Source organism: Epinephelus lanceolatus, chromosome 3 (genome assembly GCF_041903045.1).
Source record: "Epinephelus lanceolatus isolate andai-2023 chromosome 3, ASM4190304v1, whole genome shotgun sequence".
NCBI lineage: Eukaryota > Metazoa > Chordata > Actinopteri > Perciformes > Serranidae > Epinephelus > Epinephelus lanceolatus.
Genome location: NC_135736.1, coordinates 12457897 through 12480584, shown reverse-complemented (window position 1 = coordinate 12480584; position 22688 = coordinate 12457897). Strand labels below are relative to the sequence as shown.

The 22688-nt window shown below is 43.5% G+C and overlaps 1 protein-coding gene across 3 annotated transcripts in view; it reads left to right on the top strand.

Moving 5' to 3' along the window:
- Positions 1-21943, top strand: part of tnrc6c2 (trinucleotide repeat containing adaptor 6C2) — a 57353-nt gene extending 35410 nt beyond the window's left edge. For 2 of the 3 annotated variants that reach the window (XM_033624328.2, XM_033624327.2), the window contains 18 exons: positions 3098-5581; positions 6699-6899; positions 7612-7778; positions 7885-7959; positions 8679-8736; positions 9128-9270; positions 9630-9776; positions 11636-11776; positions 12233-12352; positions 12624-12707; positions 13372-13654; positions 14102-14266; positions 16218-16409; positions 16802-16951; positions 18173-18388; positions 20221-20294; positions 20671-20810; positions 21464-21943. In XM_033624328.2, coding sequence (XP_033480219.1) covers positions 3098-5581; positions 6699-6899; positions 7612-7778; positions 7885-7959; positions 8679-8736; positions 9128-9270; positions 9630-9776; positions 11636-11776; positions 12233-12352; positions 12624-12707; positions 13372-13654; positions 14102-14266; positions 16218-16409; positions 16802-16951; positions 18173-18388; positions 20221-20294; positions 20671-20810; positions 21464-21815 — 5192 coding nt within the window. In that variant the 3' untranslated portion in view covers positions 21816-21943. Of the gene's footprint in view, positions 1-1080; positions 1239-3097; positions 5582-6698; positions 6900-7611; positions 7779-7884; positions 7960-8678; positions 8737-9127; positions 9271-9629; positions 9777-11635; positions 11777-12232; positions 12353-12623; positions 12708-13371; positions 13655-14101; positions 14267-16217; positions 16410-16801; positions 16952-18172; positions 18389-20220; positions 20295-20670; positions 20811-21463 lie in introns of those variants that run through there. The other variant, XM_033624329.2, reaches the window with a different exon arrangement.
- The last annotated feature ends 745 nt before the right edge of the window (positions 21944-22688 follow it).

The following is a 22688-nucleotide window of genomic DNA, read 5'->3' as shown; positions in this document are numbered from 1 at the left end:
AAATTTTCCCGAGGCTGCAGCCTCTGAGCTTTTTGGCTATGTTTCAGGTCTGATAAAACGGCGCTTCTCTTTTTGCTCACAAAACTAGCATTGGCAGAGCACGGACAAAACAGAAAGGGAGTAACATCAGTGGCCTTTAATGATGCTGTCATATTTCTCTCTCTGCGTTTAGAAAACAAAATCGCTACAAGCCACTGAGAGCTTGCAGTGGTAACTGAAAGGACCAGCTGTTTGGCTTTTGTTCTTTTCTTTACAAATTGACTAGGTGGCAAGCAGGCATGCGCCAAACCAATAGATCTGACATTGTGCCAAACAAGCCTCTTATGAAACAGAGACACTTTACACACAATTTTGGGGAAACTCTAACCTCATGAAAACCTACACTTAGGTGCATTAAACATGTTTTATTCTAACTAAGATAAATGTAGTTTGCTTATTTGCTAGACAAACATATCTCAGTATTCAATGTGTCAATACCAAGTCCCAAAAATTGTTTCTTAATGCTCTTATTAGTTTGCTGTCTTATGGGCACCAGGCAGTATCTTACTATTTTTTGAGTCCACTTTTTAAGAATGAAAGTTTGACTGGACAGGTTTGTGTGCAGGCATTGCTTTTGTGGTCTGTATTACTTTAGACATCTATAATGTCAAGACCAAGGTATTATGAGATGGCTGAGAAAATAAAATGTATTACTGTAACATTTGTTCCCTGGACACCATATGTGTTTTACTGAGTGAATCGACTAAAAGGGAACTCATAAAAAGTCCAATTAAAGGTTTTCTAAATGAAAGCTCACATCTGGCTTTTTTTTAAGTTTGAACAAACTCCCTTCATTATAATTGGCACTGTCACAGCAGCTGTGAGGGATCACTTTTGATGTGATGTTTAAGTAGTTTTATTTCTATGATCAACTGATTGCAAACTGCAGACTAGTTTGTGTTTGTACGTGCGTGTCATCAGTCTGACGACCCCGTGCGATAAAGCTGCCTGGGGAGTGGAGATAAGTGTGTTCAGGCAAAAATTGTATTCACAGCCACTCTGTGGCGTGTTGCGCAGTATCTTAAAGCCACATAACTGCCAGCGTTTGTGTGTCCACACACAACTCAAACAAATGGACTTTTCCCTCATCTCAGCGGATTGTTTTGACCACTGGGTCTTTATCTCATGATGGATAACTTATAGCTATTATGGAAATCACTGCAACAATCTGATGGAAACTAATGGCAGAGTAATGGAAGGTAAAACAGCTTAATTACCGAATGAGGCAAATATTTTACAAACACAGCCTGGGTCTTATAATTAAGGGTTAGTGAGCCACGCTTACTGCAGCTGCTCAGGAGGGTAGCCAGAAATATATTATTGTCTAGTGGGCTTCTAATGCTTGTTGAAAAGGACTGCTTGTGTTACATATGGTTTGGTATCACATTTTGTTCATGTTTAATGCATTGCAGCCATCTGAAGAAAAAAAAACGTATTAGGCATGTGTAATCGTCACAAGGCATGTAATGTTTGCATAAGAATACCATTTTTACATGCAGTACTGACTGTTCACGGAAACATTGACATTTGCTGAATGAAAACACCCAAACTCTAAAATAGATAAATCTAGTTTATATATCTAGTTTTCATCTACACATTTTGATTGTTTTATAATACACATTCATTTTCCTCTCTCCTCGTAAGAGTGAATGGATGAATTTCTCCCTTGGTATCCCTGGTTGGCATGTGTGCTTTCGAGATTCCTTGCATTTCTCATTGGTTTTTAGCCCATTACATGAGGCTGGCCTAGTGGTTAGGATGTTTGCATGCTGGATCGATAGCCTCCCTGCTCTCACCCACTAGCATTAATAAGATTATTGATTAGCTGCCTCCCACTGATTGATTACCCCTTTACAGCATCGAATCAGTCTATTATTAGTCCCCCCTCTGATGGGATGCTTTTGTGCCTAATGAAATTGGTTGTGTGCGATACCATGTTGGTTAGAGAATCATTAAAAATGCTGTTTTTTGGTAGAGTGGTACTGAATTTGTGAAGTAAGTAGTAGGACACGATTTACATGCAGTCCTTAGCTCCTGGATCGTGATACACGCATGCACATGCAGTATTATGTACATGTAGGTAGTGAGAAGCCACCAGAGACACGCACGTATTCACACAAGCTTGGAGGAAGTGTTTCGTGGTTTCTTAGTGCAGTGCAGTCGGAGGAGGAGTAGGCCCGGCGGAGCGTAGGGAGTGATGGATGAGAAGCCGTCCTGGTTTCATTCCAATAAATGAGCGGCGTTCCACTTGGGCTTCCCTTCACAGCCCCAGCCAGTGAAGCCACGATGGAGACGGATGGGCCTCTCACTGCTGGGTCTTAGAGGAGAGCAGAGGGGAGAGAGGGAGGAATTAAAGGCTGTAGGAAGAGACGGGGGCAAAAAGTGCGAGAGGAGACATGGTCAGAGAGAGAAAAGGGGGAGGAGGGGGGTTGTAATAGATAAGGGAAGCTTGATAGCGAGAAGGAAGTAAGGGGCAAAACAAAACTGCTAGGAAACAGGAAACGAGTCAGAAAGGAAAGTGGAAAAGGACGTTAAGTGAAAAGTGAAGAGAAACAAAGGAAAGAAAGGTGGATTAAAAAAAAACAAAGAAAGCGGGGTTCCATCTCCCTCTTTGTGTTCAGCCGACTGCACCAGGCCAAGGATGTATGGATATGCCGTAGCTGATATGACATGTAGCACGCTTGGCTGTGCATTCTGATTATGTGTTGGATTGTGAAACGTGCAAGTGTGACCATCTCCTGCCAAGAAGTCTGATAGCTAGTATTAACCAGCCAAGAAGATAAAATTGGTCCAGGGGACATACAGGGTGCTGCATTACATGATGCTCCATAGTCTAAACTAATGTATCCTCCCAGTTTTGTTTTCTCTTTTTCTTTGTTTGTCTCTACTTCTGTTACTCTAAATCTTCTTTATTTCTTGCATCTCTGCATCTTCTGTCATTTAAATCTTATTTTGTTTCCTTCTGGCTGACTCATCATCTCCACCTATTTCCTGTGTTGGATTCCTCTGTTACGCTTTGTCTTAACCTCTCTTTCCTCTCTCCCTCTTTTCTCTACAGACATATCCCTCCAGAGTGGCTCCGTTGCCCAGTATGAGACCTCTCATTGGGGAGCCTCTTTGCCAGCTGACAGCTCCTCCAGTGCCAGCAGCTGGGACAAAGTGATTATTGACGGAAGTGACACAGAAGCTTGGCCCTCCATCAGCCGCAGCAGTGACCCCAGCCACCCTGCAGCACCAGAATGCCCCTTGGGCTCAGCTAGCTCTAACGCAGACACCAGTGCTGTCACTACCACCAGTAGTAGTAGTTTTCTGAGTATGGCCACAGGTGCCGCAGGCCAGCAGGCCCACTACCCCTCTCTCAAAGCTAACAATAACATGATGACGGGACCTGGGTCAGCCAGTACATGCGGCAATAGAGGCTGGGGCTCCGATGGGAAACAGGATGGTATGAACGGCGGCCGAGTAGGGGCGCCCAATAACTGGGGCTCTCCCAATTTTAACTTGAACCTCAATCCCAATGCCAACCCATCAGCCTGGCCTGTTCTGGGCCATGAGGGTGGTGGAAGTTGTGGTATTGGCGCCAGTGGCGTGTCAAACTCCCCATCCCTCCCACCAGGTATTAATGGCAATGGAAAAATGGGAAATGGGAGCCTTGGAGGAGCAGATAATGGTGGGGGAGGTTGGGTTGGCATGATAAGTGCTAACGAAAATGATCAACAGCACTCTTCAGCCACCACAAGCTTGTCTTTTAAAATGGAACCTTCTAACCTTAACACTGACGGACCAAACCACACTAAGCAGCAGCAGCAAGCTCAGGAGCCTATGAGTCCTATCCATGGGATAACTGGCTGGGGAGGCCAGTCGCCCACTGAATCATCCCAGCTCAATGGGGACACAACAGGCAGCTCTGTATGGGGTAGTGGAGAAACCAAGGCAGCTGACTCTCCCAAGGACTCAGGCTGGGACTCAACTCCCTCTGGAAACCTTTCTGCCTGGGGCCGCCAAGGCAGTGGTGGAGGAAGTAGTGGAAGTGGTGGCTGGGGGGACTGGGGAAAATCCTCTGGTGGTGGAGAAACATCTAAAGGTTGGGACTCTGTAGATGCTGGTAGTACTGGATCAGGCCAAGAGCAGCAACTTGGCTCATGGGGACAGCAGCCTAGAACAGCCCCAGCAAGCGAGGGTAGTGGGGACAGCAGTGAAAGTCAATCTGGCCACAGAGACAGGTCCTCCAGCACGGATTTTACCCCCATGTTACCCCGGCAGGACCTGGACCCTAGGGTGCTGAGTAACACTGGTTGGGGACAGACCCCCATCCGGCAGCACACTGTATGGGAGATGGAAGAAGCAAACTCTGATGATGGGAAGAGCAAAAGCAGCTCAGACACCATGGGAGGCTCCAGCTCTAATGGTGGACCTTCATCCATCAATGGAGGTACCATCAACCCGAAAATTGGCCCCAGTCAGAGGCCTGGGTCTGGAGAAAAAAGTGACAGTGAAGGATCATCATCCTCTGGCTGGGGAGCCCCTCCACCTCAGCCTATCCAGACTGGATCAGGATGGGGAGACCCCCCACAGTCACACAGCAAAGCGCCAAATGGCACTACCAGTGGCTGGGGTGACCCTTTACCTACCAGTGGTCCTAGAAATGGAGGCACACCATCCTGGGGCTCTGAGGACAAGTCAACCAGTTGGGACGATGGCCTGACGAAAAGTCAGCCTACTAGCTGGGGAGAGGGCCCCAAAAGCTCTCATGGATGGGGCAACAGTAATGGGGGCTCTAATGGTTCCAGCACAGGGGAGTGGGGAGAGGCGGAGGTCAAGAACAATGGATCCTCCAGCATCATGTGGGAAGGAGAAGGAGGGAATGGAGAAGGTGGTGGATGGAAGGACAGCCCAAGGGGAGGAAATAGAGGAGGAGGCTGGGGTAAACCCACTCCTACTGTGAGTAACAGCAGCTGGGGAGAGACCTCACGTGCCAATGGCCCAGTGCAGGGAGGCTGGGGCTCTTCCAAGCCTCAGGAAAGCAGCAACAGCAGCACTGGCAGTGGAGGAGGTGGCGGCATGGGTTCATGGGGTGGTCCCGGTACTGTTAAGCAGAACACATCTAGCTGGGGCAATGGCAGCAAACAGGACCAGGGCATGGAGCCCACCGGCTGGGAAGAGCCCTCCCCTCCCTCCATCCGCAGGAAGATGGAGATTGACGACGGAACGTCCACCTGGGGCGATCCTGGCACCTACAACAAGACTGTCAACATGTGGGATCGCAACAATCCCAATAATAACCCAGGCAACAGCGGCCCACCTCCCACTAAGAATGGTGGAGTGATTATACCCAACAATAACAACAACAATCACTCTGTCGGTCCTGGCAACAACAATCACCATCACACTCACCACATGCACCACCACCCCCATCCCCATCCCCATCATGGCCAGCCCCCAACTCACCTGCAACACCATGGAAACAACAATGGGTCACCCAGCAATGGCACCCCACATCCAGGCGCGGGCCCCCAGGGTAGACCCCCCCTCGCCAACCCAGGTAACACACTGTGGCTAATTTTTATATTACTTAAAATTTAAGTTTGAAAATGTTTAAAAAGTTTATAATCTCTTTAAAACTAATACAAAAGACACAGGAATGTAAAAATAGTGTGTATGTATCAAGCAGAATTGATAAAAACAAAAGGACAAAAAAAGGGTTTCAAAGTTTTTATCTGACAGCATAAATGTCTGTCTAGAGAGTTGGTCTTGATAATAAACTAAAGTATGGGACAAAGCCTAAATAGAGAGTTGTTTTCAGTCAAAGTGACTTAATTACCAATACAAAGCAGTGTTGGCAATAATAGATATTCCCCTTAAATATTATTCCTTTAAAGGATTCTCTCACCGTTATTATTAAGCAGATAGTCTCAGAGGTATTGAAGGCCTCTTAATGGTCATGCATACATAATTAAGACTTTGTACAGCAAGCTTAAGTTAGCTCTGCAGCCAGTTCAAATAAGTCTTTCTGAAGACAAAGGCCATGCATGTATAGACATGGCACAGCTTTAATGCACAACATTCTCCTCTCCTTTTGATTGTGAATGAGACCATTGCCCCCTGCTGTTTACCAGTCGCACTGCAGCTACCACAGAGCATCCTGGCCACCATAAGAAACACTTGTGCTGATCACACTTATACCTAATTACCCACCTCTGCTGTAGCCAGTACAGATAGAGCAAAGATGCTGCCGCTTTCATCCGTCTCCTCCTCCTACACATTCATAGACACACACCACCTGACGAGACAGACTGAGCTGGTCAAGGGCCTGCTGCTGTCGGGGGGAGGCTGACTGAAAGGCGTCTATATATAGACAGTGTGGCACTATCTCAACAGACAATCTTACTGCCAGTCTCTCTTATTAAGATCCCTCTACAGTGCTGTGGCTTTCAGTTGCTTTGATTATCGTGATATAGTTTTAAAGATCATAGTTTAAAAGAGTGAAAGACCTGACTTGTGTGTGATTGTAATGCAGATTTCAAGGCCTTATATATCGTCTTAAAATCAAACTCTTACTACTTGGGAATTATGTGTAACTGCAAGTAAACGTTGCTAGTGGATGAAGATTTTACTGCAGTGAAACTCATTTTTTGTTCTAATTCACCCCTTTCTTCCAGGTTGGGGAGAGCTTCCCAATGTTCAACCCAAGTCAGAGCCTGCTTGGGGAGAGCCAGCAGTTCCAACATCAGTGGACAATGGTACCTCTGCCTGGGGCAAGCCCCCAGGTGGAGTCGGAGGATGGGGAGACGGTGGCCATGAGCCCTCTGGACCCTATGGCAGGGCCAACGGACCCACAGGTTCTGCACCCTGCAAGCCAGGTAATACCTACATTTTTATTATATTTACATAGATGCATTATGTCAAAGCTGGGGAATCAGCATGTACCAGGATGCAAGACTATGGTGCCATCTGTTATTAATAACCTTACACACCCCTTTTGGCTGCTATACAACCATAGAAAACTAACTGAGAACAGATTATACAGTATGTGTAACATAGTGTCTGATGTGCTGATGTACGACAAATTCACACACTAGACAATACCACACATTGTCACCTTTACAATTACGGCATTTGAGATTTGGGTTGTGTCCAGTGGTACTACACCTTTTGTTAAAGACTGATTGATGGTAACTCCCAGTATGTGTGTACCACCACGCTTCAGTTAAGAGAACAAAACAGGAAGTTTCTTCAGACCTGTACCATTTGTGACAATTCTGAAGGTGTTTGTTAGTGCTACTGGAGTGTTGCTGGGATTAAAGCAATTCCACGCTTCAGTAGGTCGTGGTTATTTGTGCTGTTGGTTTGAAATGTTGGAGATGGTAGAGAGAGGTGTAGGGAGAAAAATGCAGCATGTCAAATGGCAACAGTGACACCAAGTGGTCAGATTGAAAATTACCTGTTTCTCACCCTCTGAACAGACTTGTGTATTATTCTCAGTGTGAGTGTAGGATATGTCACAGATATTAAAACACTGTAACAGATTACTAACTAAATGTTTATTGTCATGTTATTTCATTGCTTTCTCAGGCCCCAAACCTATGCAAGATGGCTGGGGAAATGGAGGAGAGGAGATGGGCATGTCTACTGGCCAGTGGGACGCTGAGGATGGGGACATGTGGAACAGCCCCACCTCCCAGGAGAGCAGCTCCTCCTGCAACTCCTGGGGCAATGGACCCAAGAAGGGCCCGAGCAAGGTCAGAGAACACTCAACACTCATATATGTCATATATATACTGGCAGATATTAATGGTGGGAATTATTGTCATTCAAATTTTAATTTTATATTTTTATACCTATCAGGGGAAGATGGGCAAGCCAGATGAGGCTTGGATCATGAACCGTCTCATCAAACAGCTTACTGACATGGGCTTTCCGGTAAGTTCTCACTCTGACACACAGCACTGACATGCTTTCTTTTTTTTTCTTCTTTTTTTTTTTTTACTCATCAAGGCCAACCCACCTGTACCATGTTCTTTTAAAAACTTAATCAAATGAAGGGTGTCTGAACTCTAAGTAAACTGTTAAAACTGTTAAAAAGGGAAAATCCAACCTTTTTTGCAATTAAAGTAGAAGACGTCATCTTTTCAACTTCTCCCCTCTAGTGGTATTAGTGTTGGCGCTGCTGTCGCAAGGACAACTGGATTGCTTTCGGTTTTCCTCAGAGCGTAGCAACTGGGCTCTTTTTCTTCTGGCAGATAGAGTTTCCACAGTTACTTCGGTTGTTCCACTGTCGTCCATTTCTGTTAGTAGGGATAGCAACTGTAAAGAACTTATACTGATACTCTTTGGTAAATGGGGGTTGCTGCAGACAACTATCAGGAAGACACACGGGCTATCCTATTCCTGTTTTGGTTGCGCAGTGGACGCCTTTCTTTTGTGCCATAAATTGAGTCTCCATTCTCTTGGAAGATCATACATGGTGGCAGACAGAATTAATATAGGGAATGTGAGGCCACAGGGAACCAGTTTGAATGCAGATAGTGTCATTATTTTATAGCCACTGTATTGTTATATTGTAATGTTATATTAAAGCAAAACTTTTCTATTTCCACTTTAAACCATGCTCATTGACAGGCTTATATTGTGTTTTACAGAGAGACCCTGCTGAGGAGGCTTTGAAGAGCAACAACATGAACCTTGACCAGGCCATGAGTAAGTTTACAACAGATGTGTCCTTGTGTGTGTATTGCAGATGTTAACATGAGATGTGTTTACTTAATGCTACAACACAGATATGCAGTTGTCTTACTTTTAAGGAATTTAGATCAAAATTCGTTCTTTTGCCAAAATTCCACTTCAGTTAAACAGGGAATAATACCAAGCCACACTGTCTTCATTAGTGTAGTATTTAATCTCAGTGAATGCAAGATTTTGCTTACTGTAAAATACCAACATACCCAAAGTGTATATAGTAAGTAATACAGGAAAAAAGGCAATTCAAATTACATCACTCAGATCAAATGCATAAAAACATTATGTGTTAAATAGCATGTTTCATTGTCTAGACTTAAAATAAATTTACCTTTCTCCTTTCTGCTCCCAGGCGCTCTGTTGGAGAAGAAGACAGACCTGGACAAGCGGGGCATGGGCATGTCTGATTACAACAACGGCATGAACAAGCCCATGGTGTGTCGGTCCTCTGCACTCTCCAAAGACCCCTCCGACCGCACCTCCTTTCTTGACAAGGTCAGACATTAAGCAGCTGAGCAGCCATCAGGCCTTTTCCAAACATCTGTTGGACATGATTAGTGTAGTAGAAACATGAAGGCACAGTGCTTTTACTCAGACCTTGATCTGTACTTTGTTTTGGCACTTTTTTTTATCTTTTTCCCTTTTTAGTTTGAAATTGTCACTCTTTTGATGTGCTACAGAGAAAGGTCAAAGGATTGTTATGACTTTCATTATCTGATCATTGCTGTTGTCACTATAAATCTAAATCTAATCCTCACTCAGTCATTCTTATTGTAATGCGAGATGATAAATGTTTTTTTTTTTTTTTTAATCTGTTTGTTCCTCCATTAACCATTTTTTTTAATCTGTTCCAGGATGGTGTTCTGTCAGATGATGCCCCCCCATCACCGTTTCTGCCTTCCCCCAGCCTGAAGCTCCCCCTGGCCAACAGTAGCCTTCCTGGGCAGGGTCTGGGACAGGGCAACCCGGGGCTGGCCATGCAAAACTTGAACAACAGACAGGTAACACATTGAGCACACACACATACACTACACACTTAGGCAAAAACAAAACAGAAGAAATTGACACTACTACACAGTCCAGATAATAGACCTGCAGTAAAAACTGTCTGTGGGAAGCCTGTGCATATTACATCGTTGACATTTTGGGAATTTTGTGATAATATATAGGACAGCAGTATTTTGTGAAGTGGTTATCTTCCCCTCTTTTAATTTATAGCGAAAAACAGAGTTTATTATTTCAAAATTAATAGCAGATAGGCAAAAAGAAATGCAGATTAACACACCATTTGTGGTCCAAAATTTATATTAGTATTTGAGGACTTGAGTACATTAGCACAAAATAATCTGATCAACAGTCTGTGTATCACACTACAAATGCATAAGCATCATTTTAAAATTTAATGTCTTGTGCAAGATTTAAGTTTATATTACGCAGTGATGGAGACAGCTGATAGATAGAATTTGTTTTACACACACCTCTCTACCGACATGCTCTCCCAAATCTCCGCTTTTCTGTTGCTCACTTGTGTGTGTATGACCTTGCCTGAAGTGCCCATTGAAATCAGATAGTTATGCTCTATCAAATATCACCCCCAGAGGCAGCCATGGCCCAGAAAAACTACAGTGTGTCCTTGAAGCCCAAACAAAGGCACTGTAAGCGGGCCTTTTTTTGCACAGATTAGAAAGACCTCTCTAAAAACATGGGATCGGGAATGGAATTGAAGATGCCTTGTACAGGCTAGTTTTTTGGCCGATTTGACATATTGATGAATTGACATTTAATGAGGGTGCTACACGTAAGATTTTTTCATCAGTCGCTGGAAGCAGTATCGTCTAATACCGATCACAGGGTTTATTTCAGGGGTCTCCAATCTTTTCTGAATGAGGGGCAGAGTAGATAATGTGAAAATACCTGAGGACCAGCTGCTTCTAGCATCATATGAATTATTTAAAAAAAACTCATATACAAATGAGACAAACACAACTGTTTCATCTTTCGACACAAGAGCATTCAAAATTCCACTGCTACTGAAAGCAGCAGTCCTGGCTGTCAATTTGACACTTTACGTGCTGTGGCCGTGTCTGTTACCTAGAAGGAAATGTCTGCTGTCAGGTTACAGTTTGTTTGCTTGTTTACTGTCTGTTTATGATAACACATTAGCTCCGCCTGTGTTGTTCCTACTTTGTGCATGTCTACAAACTGTATGACATTCCTACCATCGTGAGGTGAACAGCAAAATGCAAAGTGATTTTGTTTGACTGACCGGGCGGACTGCATATAGTATAATTTGTAAGACAAATTGCATCCTATTATGTCAAATTTTAGTTGACTGATAGTTTGGTCATTTTAGTTTTAACTTGGTCAAAGAAAACCTTAACTTTTTTAGTATAGTTTGAGTCAGTGAAAACTGCTGACAGCCTTTAGTAGTCATCAGATTATATTTAACATTTCGGTCAATCTAGTTTAGCCAAAACCAATAATTTAGGAGTTTTGGTCAAACTTATTTCGCATAAGATTTTATCTTATCATGCTACAGTTTCACATCGACATCTCCCTGCATGTAACCAGCACTTGTGACACCGACCAACACAGCGCTTACACACACACAATTGTATTTGGCCACCGGACTATGATACTTTGTCTGCATTTTAGTGGCACATAGAGAAAATGTTTTGCATCATTTGATCGACTCTCTTTATCAGCCTTCATAGAGACCACCGATCAAACTATGTAGAATGAATATCAGCCATGACCGGTTGCCAAAATAAATGGGGCAAACTTTATATTTATCAAATTGAATAAGCATGGAGGTTTTGAAGAATTTGACTCATTGAACCTTCGTCACCTCTGTTTCTAGATACCCAGTGGAATGTTTGGCAGTAGTGGAGCAGCACAAACCCGGGCCATGCAGCAGCAGCCTCCTCAGCCACCAGTGCCACCTCTCAGCTCCTCCCAGCCTAGTCTACGTGCTCAAGTGCCTCAGTTTCTCTCCCCTCAGGTAGATACACACACATAATCATGAACATATTTGATGAGCTATATCAGGTCATAAAATACAGAAGCAGGTAAAGGTTAGCTGGCAGATTGTGCTGGATGACCCATAACCAGGGAACACAGTTAGACTGACACACTTATGAGTGATATGCTCGACAAGAAGACGAAACTGGTAGTATCATTTCATCATACGCCTTGAAAATTCAAAATTTTTGAAGTTAACCTGCAGAAACACATTGCAAAGATTTGAAAAAAACATCACAAGTAATTTTCTGCGAATCATACTAATGCCTGTTACAACTCCTCTGCCAGACCCTTTCTCCTCTCTCCTCCTTGCACGCATGTAGTTGTGACTAGTTTCACCTTGCCAGAAGCTGCTTCTCTACAGTTGTTGTGATTTGCAGTGACTAACTTGTCATCTCTCCTCTCTGTCGTCCCATTCTTCCCTTCCTGCCCCCAGGTCCAAGCACAGCTCTTGCAGTTTGCAGCAAAAAACATTGGTCTGAACCCTGCACTTTTAACCTCACCAATAAACCCTCAACAAATGACCCTCTTGTACCAACTTCAGCAACTGCAAATGGTGAGTCCCGCTTTCCATCCGTAAGTGCTGTGCAGCATGTACTTAAAGGTCTGAGTGAGGGAATGTGTCTTATAGGCTTTTATTTGTATTATCTAAATGGAAAGGAGAGTAACAAACATCCAATGAAATGTTAAGAATGTGTCCGTTTGAAAACGCATAACACAAACAGATTTTTAAGATGGAGACAGTTGACCCCTCTCTTCTACTTTGTTGTATTTTCCCCTCAATTTCTGTATTTTGTAATCATTATGCTTTTGTTCCCCTCATTCAGGCGTACCAGCGTTTACAAATCCAGCAGCAGATGATGCAGGCGCAACGCAATGTTTCCGGCCCCATTAGACAACAAGAGCAGCAAGTGAGTCAACAAGTGCATGATTACACCCACAGGAGAAAAAAAAACAAAACGAAGATAGTGGTCATTCATTTTATGTGCCTAACCCCATGTGAGTGCTGACTCAATACACCACCGCAGCTTCATATCTTTCTCAACAAATATTGTGGTTCTCACATGATAACCATAATAAACAACAATGGGGGAAGCGTCACGCACTGTTGCAACAGACGTTGCTCAAACTTTAAGATATCAGCATGAGAACAGGTTACTTCTCGTTGAGCATGAGCCAAGAAATCTTTCTTGAGAAAGGAGGAAGAGTTTGTTCTCCTTTTTGAAATTTTGGGGCTTCTCTTAGAAAGATAACAGCAGCATGCTGCAAGATAGGGCCTGTTGAAAGAGGGGATGCTTGTGAACAAGTTGCTGTTTCCCCCACTGTTTTTCCTCCACTTTCCATATTACCTCTCCTTTGACTTTGCCCAACAGTCTTTCATCCATATCCTTGTCCTTCTTATCTTCACCGCTCTGCCTCCTCCTCCTCCTTCCTCTTTTCTCTGTCTTTCTTAATATGTCCATCAGTTTTGCTTTTGCCACCAGATAACTCGATTTAATCTCCTTTTCTTCCCCCTCATTGCCCAAAGTGCTTTTTGTGATATATTGTTTTGACACTTCTTCTCCTCTCCCCGAGGTTGCACGTACAATCACCAACATGCAGCAGCAGATCCAGCAGCACCAGCGTCAGCTGTACCAAGCGTTGCTGATGAAACAGCAGCAACTTCCCTCTCATTCCTCCTCTTCTTCCTCCTCCTCCGCTGGTCTGCATCCCCCTGGTGGCCCCGCCGGAGGCCATGGTTCCGGCAAATCAACCCTGGACCCCTTCACAGGCCCACACCAGGCTCCGGGCCTCGCCGACACACTGCACACCAAAGAGCCGCCGTCTTCGCCCAACGCCTACAGCACCTACCCTCTCTGTGAGTCTGGGATGGGGACAACACAAAGTTGAAAACATTTCTTTTGGCTGTCACTTTGGCTCAAATAATTTGAATCTGACTAAATGTAGCTTGTCTGTTGAGGGTAGCAATTTTCATCTGCAGCCCTTGAGGTACCAATCTTGTCATACACACATCTGTACTCATTGCATACTGTGTGGCCACCCACAAATCATTCAGTGAATTCACCCAAATAAGAACAGTAGGTCCTTAGCCATTTTTCTTTGAGACAAACGTGCAGATTCACATTTAGAGTCCTCCATCTGACATCTTTCATTGTATTAATACCTACATCAGTATACAATTAAAATGCAGGCTTTTCCTGTTTTGTTTTGAGCTGTTTTACTACAATTTAAAAAAATCTTTGACCACTGACTTACGTATTCTGAACAAATTTAAAAGATTCTTTTTTTGTGTGTTTGTGTGCAGCTGGACTGAATCCAAACATGAATGTAAACTGCATGGAGGTTGGGGGTTTGTCCGTGAAGGAGCCCCTTCAGCCCCAATCGCGCCTGTCCCAGTGGACACACTCCAACTCCATGGACAGCCTCTCTGGCAACTCCTCAAACATGGAGAACAACCTCAATAAGCACGGTACGTGCAAGAGAAACACAGGCAGGCACAGATGCACATATACATATTGTTTAAGAAAAAATACAAATGAAACGACCTTTACTATGTCCTGTGGCATTATTTATCATATAGAAAAATTCCCATGCCATCTTCAGTAAATGTACACATTATTCTGTACAGGCCCTCTGCACACATGTTGCATTGTGAAGTACCACCGGACAGCTAATATGTTGAACAATAGCCACTATAATTCAACAGGGATTATAATTATGAGAATAATGTCATTCCTTTTAGTGGATGCAGTAGTTCTCTTCTGTACGGCAGAGATCAATGGACTTTTGGGATTGTTAGAGATACTTGAAAATTTGCGTGTGCGGTGGTGCTATGATTCATAGCCAAGACTTATATTTAAAACAGCATTTGTGGTAAAAGGTGGGTAACTTGATAATAACTGACACTTTCTCAAATGCTGTTAAACATGATCATAATTGATTCTGACAGCAGCCCGCCCTTACACGTTTGAGCCTGATGAGAAACTCAAAAGCTGACACCTTTCATCGCAGCACTTGAGGTGTCAGCAGCCTTTTGTTTTTCACACATTCTGACTGCAAGCTCATTTTCAGCTAAGACAGAAGCTCTGCACGCTTTTTTCGGTTGGTCGTTCACGTACGGCTCAGGTGCACAACTTGTTAAACCTCTCCTCACCTTAAACGGAACCCTGACACCACTTTTTTTTAGACTGGGAACAAGGAAATGTTAGGTCCTTGAGTATAACATAAGATAGATATTATTCTTATATTTGAGCCAGTGTAGCACCACTAAGGTACACATTCATACACACAGAACACACATGAATAATGTTAACCACCTGCCAAAACACACTTGGCTTGTATATTGTTTGGAGATGAGAAACTATCTAACACTGACACCAACTTGTTGACTCCTACGCTTTCCATTTTCACTTTTGAGATATCATCAGCTTCTGCTCTGGGCATTTTTGTTCCCACACATTCTGCCACTAATACCAAGATGAGAATCTATCAACCACAAACACTTTTTTTTTTAAAAGTGTTATTCATTTGTTCTGTCCATCTTCTGTGGAAAGATGTATTTACGTCCTTAAAAGACACTCAAGCCTGGTCCACATGGACACAGGTGCCTTTCGAAAACAGGGTTTTCCCCTCCTTCGTTCACCAAAAAAAATTCTGTTCACACAAGCTCTGTTAAAAACAATTGAAGCACTGTCAAGAGCCAAACCAACAGGTGGCGATATAACTGTAACCCTAAAGCCATGCAAAGTACAAGAGGAATAAGATGTTGGCCAATCAGAAGTCTGAGATAAAGCTGTTACAGGAAGGCTACCTGGAGCAGTGACCTCCGTAGCACATTGTGACATCTCTGTTTCTCAATATATAGTGGAAGAGTAGTTCTACATGTATGTGTTCACATGTAAAGAGTCCTGTTAGCAAGGTTAGAAGCAGCACTATTTTGGTCACGTTCACCATGGCACGAAATATCATTTCTGATTTCTGATCATTTCTCATTTGTGATACCTCATGAAGAAGATAACGATGCAAACTGATGTCAAAAGCTAAAAACTGAGTATTCTCAGTCTTCTACACATCAACGCTGAAAACAGAGTTTCTGAATGTCTTTACCCTGAACAGTGCTTTCAGTGAACTAAAAGAAGTTTGTGTGTGGACGAAAGGTCGAACTACATTGAAAAGCCACATTTTCAAATTTACCTGTGTGTATACCTGTGTGGCGAGGCCTCAGAGCATCAGAACACAAATAGATAAACTCACTGCAAACATGACACTAATGACATATCATTCTGACAATGCTTTAAATGTCTATCTATGGTATTGATGTTGAAGCTGATTTTATGAAGAGTATTTTTCGTAAATCATGTCCTCATTATAAAGTAAAACTAGATTCAGTTTAATCTCTTGTTTTTCTTTGCATGTACTAGGTGCCATATCTGCTGCCTCTACCCTGGGCCCCCCTGGGAAGCCCCCCCAGATGGAGGACTCATACAGCCCTTACAATCTAATGTCCAGCTCTGAGTCCCCCACCAGCCCCCTGGTGCCCCCAGACAGCTGGGGTCAGGGCAAGAGCCCTAATGAAAAGATCTCCAATGGGACCAACATTAACTGGCCCCCAGGTGAGGACTAGATGCAAATACATAACCATTAAAGCCCCTGCACATCCATGGTCAACCCAGACAGATGTTTGCACTTATGTTTCCTGATTAGATCTCCTCTCACAACTCACTCTCTTGTTAGTTTTGTTGCTAAGACGATATCTAGTCTAATATCACACTATCGATATAATATACTGCCCAACCCTACTGTAATGTAGCAAAGGGGACTTACTGTCTAGTTTAAGATTTTCTGCAGCAGGTACATCATTCTAAGAATCAGTCTTAAGAAAGCAGTGGCTTTGAGGCTTGTGTGAATTGGTTAAACTGTGAGGAAGTCATGAGATAGCGTAAATTTCCTCGAGATCCTGTTGCTTTCAAAACCCTTGATTAAGCTCTTTATTTTGCTCTGTTAGAGTTCTGCCCAGGTGTGCCATGGAAGGGCCTTCAGAACATCGACCCTGAGAATGACCCCAACATGACCCCTGGCAGCGTCCCCAGCGGTCCCACCATCAACACCAACATCCACGACGTCAATCGATACCTGCTGCGGGACAGGAATGGAGGTATGATGGCCACTAATGTTTTAAGACAACCAGAAGTCCCAAACCAGTGACATGCTGTGGAAAGCCAATAAGATGTAGATTAAAAGTCGACCCATGTTAGTATCTCTACTTCACCACTGGCACCGATATCATGTCCTTGTGCTGATGCATACATGAAGTTACTTGTTTTTTTCTCTCTCTCTGTCTCTGGTCACAACACTGTACGACTGTATAGCCACTTCCCCAGCTCTACCACTTGAGAATGGCTCTCTGCCTCCGATCAGCAGTGACTGGCCAGTCAGTGGTTATTCTAGCTCTTTCAGTCTGTCGTCCTCTGATGGAGACAGCTCAGGTACACATCCAGAGTATCCTCCCTCCTCCTCTGTGTGGACCTGCCAGACCTCCCCTCATCCAAATGAGAGCCCTGACACAATGCTGTCTTAGGCTCCCTACTTATCCTAAACCTTACCTAACCTCTGACCCGTGTTTATGACCCTTTTACTACTCCAAGCCACGCCTAAACTTGTGCCCCTAGTGCCTTTAGACAACACCTTTACCACTACTAAGACAGCAACCTCGCCTAAATGTGACCTTCAACCATCTGTGCCTCTGTGACCCAGCCCACAAAAAAAACAAGCCTCACCCTTGCTGCTCATGACATCAGTACACATCCTGTGTTTGAGTGTTTGTGTGTGTGCTTTATGATGAAAAGAAAAAAAAATATCAGAGATAAATCAGCTCTGTACTTTGTGACTGTGTGTCATCTGGGACATGATTCTGTCCAAAAGCTGTTGTAGACAGATTTTTTTTTTTTTTTTTTTTTTTTTTTTTTGGCATTTACAAAAATGTAGAAGGAAGGCAGAGATTCCATGTAAGTCCAGAAAAGCAGTACTTGAAACTGAAATTAACTGTGAAAATATTAATGTTAGTCACATAGTTCCTACTTTCAGTTCAGCATGCATTTATGTCTGCTTTAATATTATGATAAAGTTCTCTTTTACAGCACAAAGATTCAGTGATTCATTTCACTTCTTTTGCATGTTGTGCTGTAAAAACTTTGGTGAATTTAATTACATTAAGGAAATATTAAGACCCACTGAAGCTATCAGGGCATTAGCTGAACGAGTTAGTGCTGCAGGAAAATAAATGCCTTGTTGGGAGTCTGTAATCAACTTAGTTGTAACACTAAATCTTCGTGTGTAACTGATTGTCTTGATCTTCACGTCCTCTCTCCATCTAAAGGGAAACTGTCTGACATGAAGTCCACCTGGTCCCCAGGGCCCATCTCCCAGAGCCAAGCCTCTCTGTCCCATGAGCTGTGGAAAGTCCCTCAGGGGCCACGCAGTAATGCAGCCCCCTCCCGGCCCCCACCAGGCCTCACCAACAACAAGCCCTCTTCTACCTGGGGCGGCAACTCACTGGGCCTGGCCCAAGGCTGGAGCGGCTCCTACTCCTCTGGTGAGCACTCTCATCTGAGCTGCAATGCACTTATTTAATTTCTATTAGCAGCAGCGTTGGGTGTCATTTACATTTGAAACAATACCGGAACCCAACGATACCTTTTAGAGCATTTTGTCAGAATATTTTACACACCACCATACCTCCCTCCCCCCTTCCAAACCCATCCCGACAACCTCCAGCCTGTCAGTCTGTCAGCAGGGCATAGTGTGAGAATGCTGTCTTGTGTGTCTCAGAGGAAGCAAAGTTGAATATAGTAATAGTAGTAGTAATGTTTTCTGGAGCATTAATTTTGCATTTACACATGTATTGTCAGCAAAATAGCTTTGAAGCGTAAATAAATGCATCAGGTCGCAATTACGCCTCTGAGACACAGGCAAGACACGAGCCTAAGCATCTATTGCATGAGACCTGCGTGTGAAAAAACGTGTCAGACACACTTGTGGTCTACACACGGGACGTTTTGTCCTAGCCAGCTTTGCATTTCACATTACAGATATTACCCTGGGCATTGTCTGCGTCCAGTTTTGAAATGGTTACCACACTTATGACAGCTTTCTGCTCGTCATTGCCCTGACTCAGTGTGACTTTAAACAAGCTGCAAGGGCGATGTAGTCTTGCTCTCCCTCTTTCTAAACTCTTAAGTTACTCTCTCACCTGATTTATCGTGAAACAGTGCTTGATAGTGCCGATCAGTCAGTCGGTCAGTACCCTCAAAAGTCCTGTGTTTGGTACCTGATCTTAATTATTGGAACCAACTTGAATGGATCTCAGTCACAAACTCATGCACTGTTCCTCCAGAGTTTATAACCAGCTTGCATTTGAACTGCATTTCAAAGCATAATATTGAATGACAGAAAGATTTGATAAAGAAACAAAAACATCTTTCTATGTTGGTTGGCCACATAAATTCTATACATGGGAAACGCTGCTAAGTTTATTAACACTTCTGAGTCTCAGGTTTCACTTTGACATGTTCCTTACCAGGACTAGATCTCTTCAATATATCAGCATCATTACAATCTCTAGTCCATTCACATATGAAGAAACAAACATGTTGCTGCTGAGACTGTTTCTGAGATTGCAGAACTAAGAGTCATTTACAAAATCTGTGATTTACAATAAGAGTAATTGAAGAAGTCTCAATATAGCCTGAAATTGGAGACAGCTTTCATCAAAGTGAAAGCAACACATATCAATCTTCATGATGTATTTCACACCCAGCAAAACACAGACATGACTGAAGATGTGTAGGTGTGCCGAAGTTCACAGCTGCGACCCTGCGCTGACAGCACTCGCTGTGTAAAGGCTGGGTGAACACGCCCTGCTAAACTGACATCTTGAGGTTTACCAGCTCTGCAAGAAGCCTCATTTAAACAACATACATGTGACCTAGTTTTGACACGACAAGTATAAGTTCATGTAGATTGAAGAGGAAAGAGGACTTGTAGTAGTGTAGACAAGAATCATGTGTGTGGAAATAGCTAACAGTCAGTGGAAAGTGTGTCTGAAAAGTTTGACCTAGAGCCCAGAGCGCCAGGGCACTCTTAAAAAGAAGTATTCTAGTGGCTGAAAAAAGAAAACCTGACACAAATTATTTCACAGGAAATTACATGTGAACCGTTTCCCTTCTAGAGCTCTATTATAAGAGTACTGACACTTAAATGTATTTGTCACATACTTCCTCACACCTTGCCTATATGGGTGTAATGTGAAAGGAACAAGGACAAATGCACTGATATTTTATCATGACAAACTCTGCAGCTATACTACTTCCCTCTGTTTTTCTTACACCTAATACTAAAACATTATATTTGACATGTCTGTTACAGAGGGAACCACCTGGAGTACTGACAGCTCCAACAGGACCAGCAGCTGGCTCGTGCTGAGGAATCTCACCCCACAAGTACGTACACTGCTGCTAATTCTTGCTCAATTGAAGCCACGGTGTTTCATGAGTAAAGCTAGCATGTAAACGTTAGGAATCATTACAATGTCTCAACTCAAATGATGGCTTTGGGGAAGGATACTCAAAATGTATTCTGCGCTCCCAGCAAGTTTGATACAAAACAGTTGCATTGTATTAATTTATTTGCAAACTAAAGAAAAATAAAAAATATATATACAAAAAGAACATTCTTGGGCAGATGAAATATCAGCTCAATTGTACTAAAACAATAAATGGAAAAAGAGATCAATAGTGACTGAACATACAGTGTAAAATTCATGAATCAGCTCAGATGTTAGCTGTAACTGCAACTTTGCTTTCTGTCGTGCTCCAGATTGATGGTTCGACTCTGCGGACCCTGTGCATGCAGCACGGCCCCCTGATCACATTCCACCTCAACTTGACACAGGGGAACGCTGTGGTGCGCTACAGCTCCAAGGACGAGGCCGCAAAGGCCCAGAAGTCTCTGCACATGTAAGCCTCTGCAAAGTCTCTTGCATCAGAAATTAAGGAAACGTTTTCTTTCTCAACTTCTGCTGCCTTTTTGTGTTAAAGTGAAGCAGTGATTACGGAGGAAGAAAATGGGAAACACTTGGGGTAAACCAAATGTTTCTGGTGTCTTAATGGTGTTTTCCCATGCTGGGAACAGTTCAGCTTTTTGGATGAGTACAGACGATGATATTTTTGTATCTGGACAGTCACATGGAAGAGGAGGCAGAGAGTCATGCTGCATTGTCAGTCAGCTGTATTGTAATGTTACAGCGGTTACTGTAATAACCAAAGTGAACAGGAAACACCAGTGAGGGCCATTCCGGGGCCATATTAGCTGTTTTTTTTTAATCTCTCTTTTTTCAGGTTTGTCCCTAATTTTGCTTTGCCAAGAGTGGCAGCCACTGTAGCTGGTTGTCATGGAAACATGTGTGACCTATTTCTTTACTATCAGCAGCAGGAAATGTGTTTATTGCAGGGCAGAAAAAAGCATAGTAGCATGGTAAAAAACAGTATAAAAACAGCAACATTTGGTTAAAAAGTATCTCAGCTATGTGTTGTCCCATTTTAATTTGTAAAGCACATTTAACATGAAACATTAAACTGCTAGTTCCTCATTGCTTGTTCTTCTCTTTAAGGTGTGTGCTTGGAAACACCACCATCCTGGCGGAGTTTGCCGGCGAGGAGGAGGTGAACCGCTTCTTTGCACAAGGCCAGTCGCTGGGGGCTAACACCACTAGCTGGCAGGCCAACCCGGGAACCAATCAAAACCGGATGGGCGGGGCAGCACAGTCCCACTCTATGGGCCAGTGGAGCAGCAGCGGCGGCGGTGGAGGCAAGGCCAGCGGAGGCGACCTGCTGTGGGGTGGTGTGCCCCAGTACTCCAGCCTGTGGGGACCGCCGAGCGGAGAGGATGCCCGCGTGATTGGGAGCCCCACTCCCATTAACACCCTGCTGCCTGGAGATCTGCTGAGTGGGGAGTCCATGTAGGATGATGCCACGACACACTAACCAACCAACCCACCACCACCATGTCATGTAAGCCATCGGTGGAGGGTGGGGTGGAAAAAAAATACAAAACAAACAAAAAAAAAATTTCAATATGAACAGGAGCAAAACCCAAGCAAATCATGTGGCGATAATCAGTATCAATTTGAACTGTTTGAACTGTGAATTGTGAATCAGAAGGCCGGGGTCCCAACCACACAGACTGCAGACTCCAGTCCTTCTGTTTTACTTTTGTCCTTTTTCGTTTGGTTTACCTTTTTTGGGGGGGAAGAAAAGCAAGTTTTTTTTCCCCCTTTCGGTATTTTTTCAAATGCATCGTATAAACAAACTGAAACAAGACACAACACAAAGAACCTTTGAAGTGTTTTTTTTTTGTTTTTAAGTTTTTCCATGAGTATACATGACATTCTGTGTGAAGTGTTTATAGGAGAAGCAATCAAAGCTGCCATCTAAGACTTTCCTTTTCCCTCCAAAAGAAAAAAAAATCATCCCAAAATAAGACTTAAAACGACCATTCCCAGCATGTCCATGGCCAATGATGTGGTTCAAAGATCTTTACTAGTTATGTTCACGTTTGTTTCTCAGCACTAATATTAGCCTTAAGTGCTCTCTGGCCCAGGTCCTTCCCAAGCCGCCTTTTTTTAGTTTGTTTTGTAACTGAAGAAATAGCTGAAATCTTGCACAGTTTCACCTCTGAGCCAGCAAGTGGTACAGGACATGACTGGTGACCAACTCTGTCACTGGGCAGTAAGAAGGCCTGGCCACATGACTGGCCCTACCAATCATCAGCTTGATTATTTTTGATTCAAAGGGATTGACACAGCTGTTAAATGTTCCTCTTTTTTTGACCCAAGC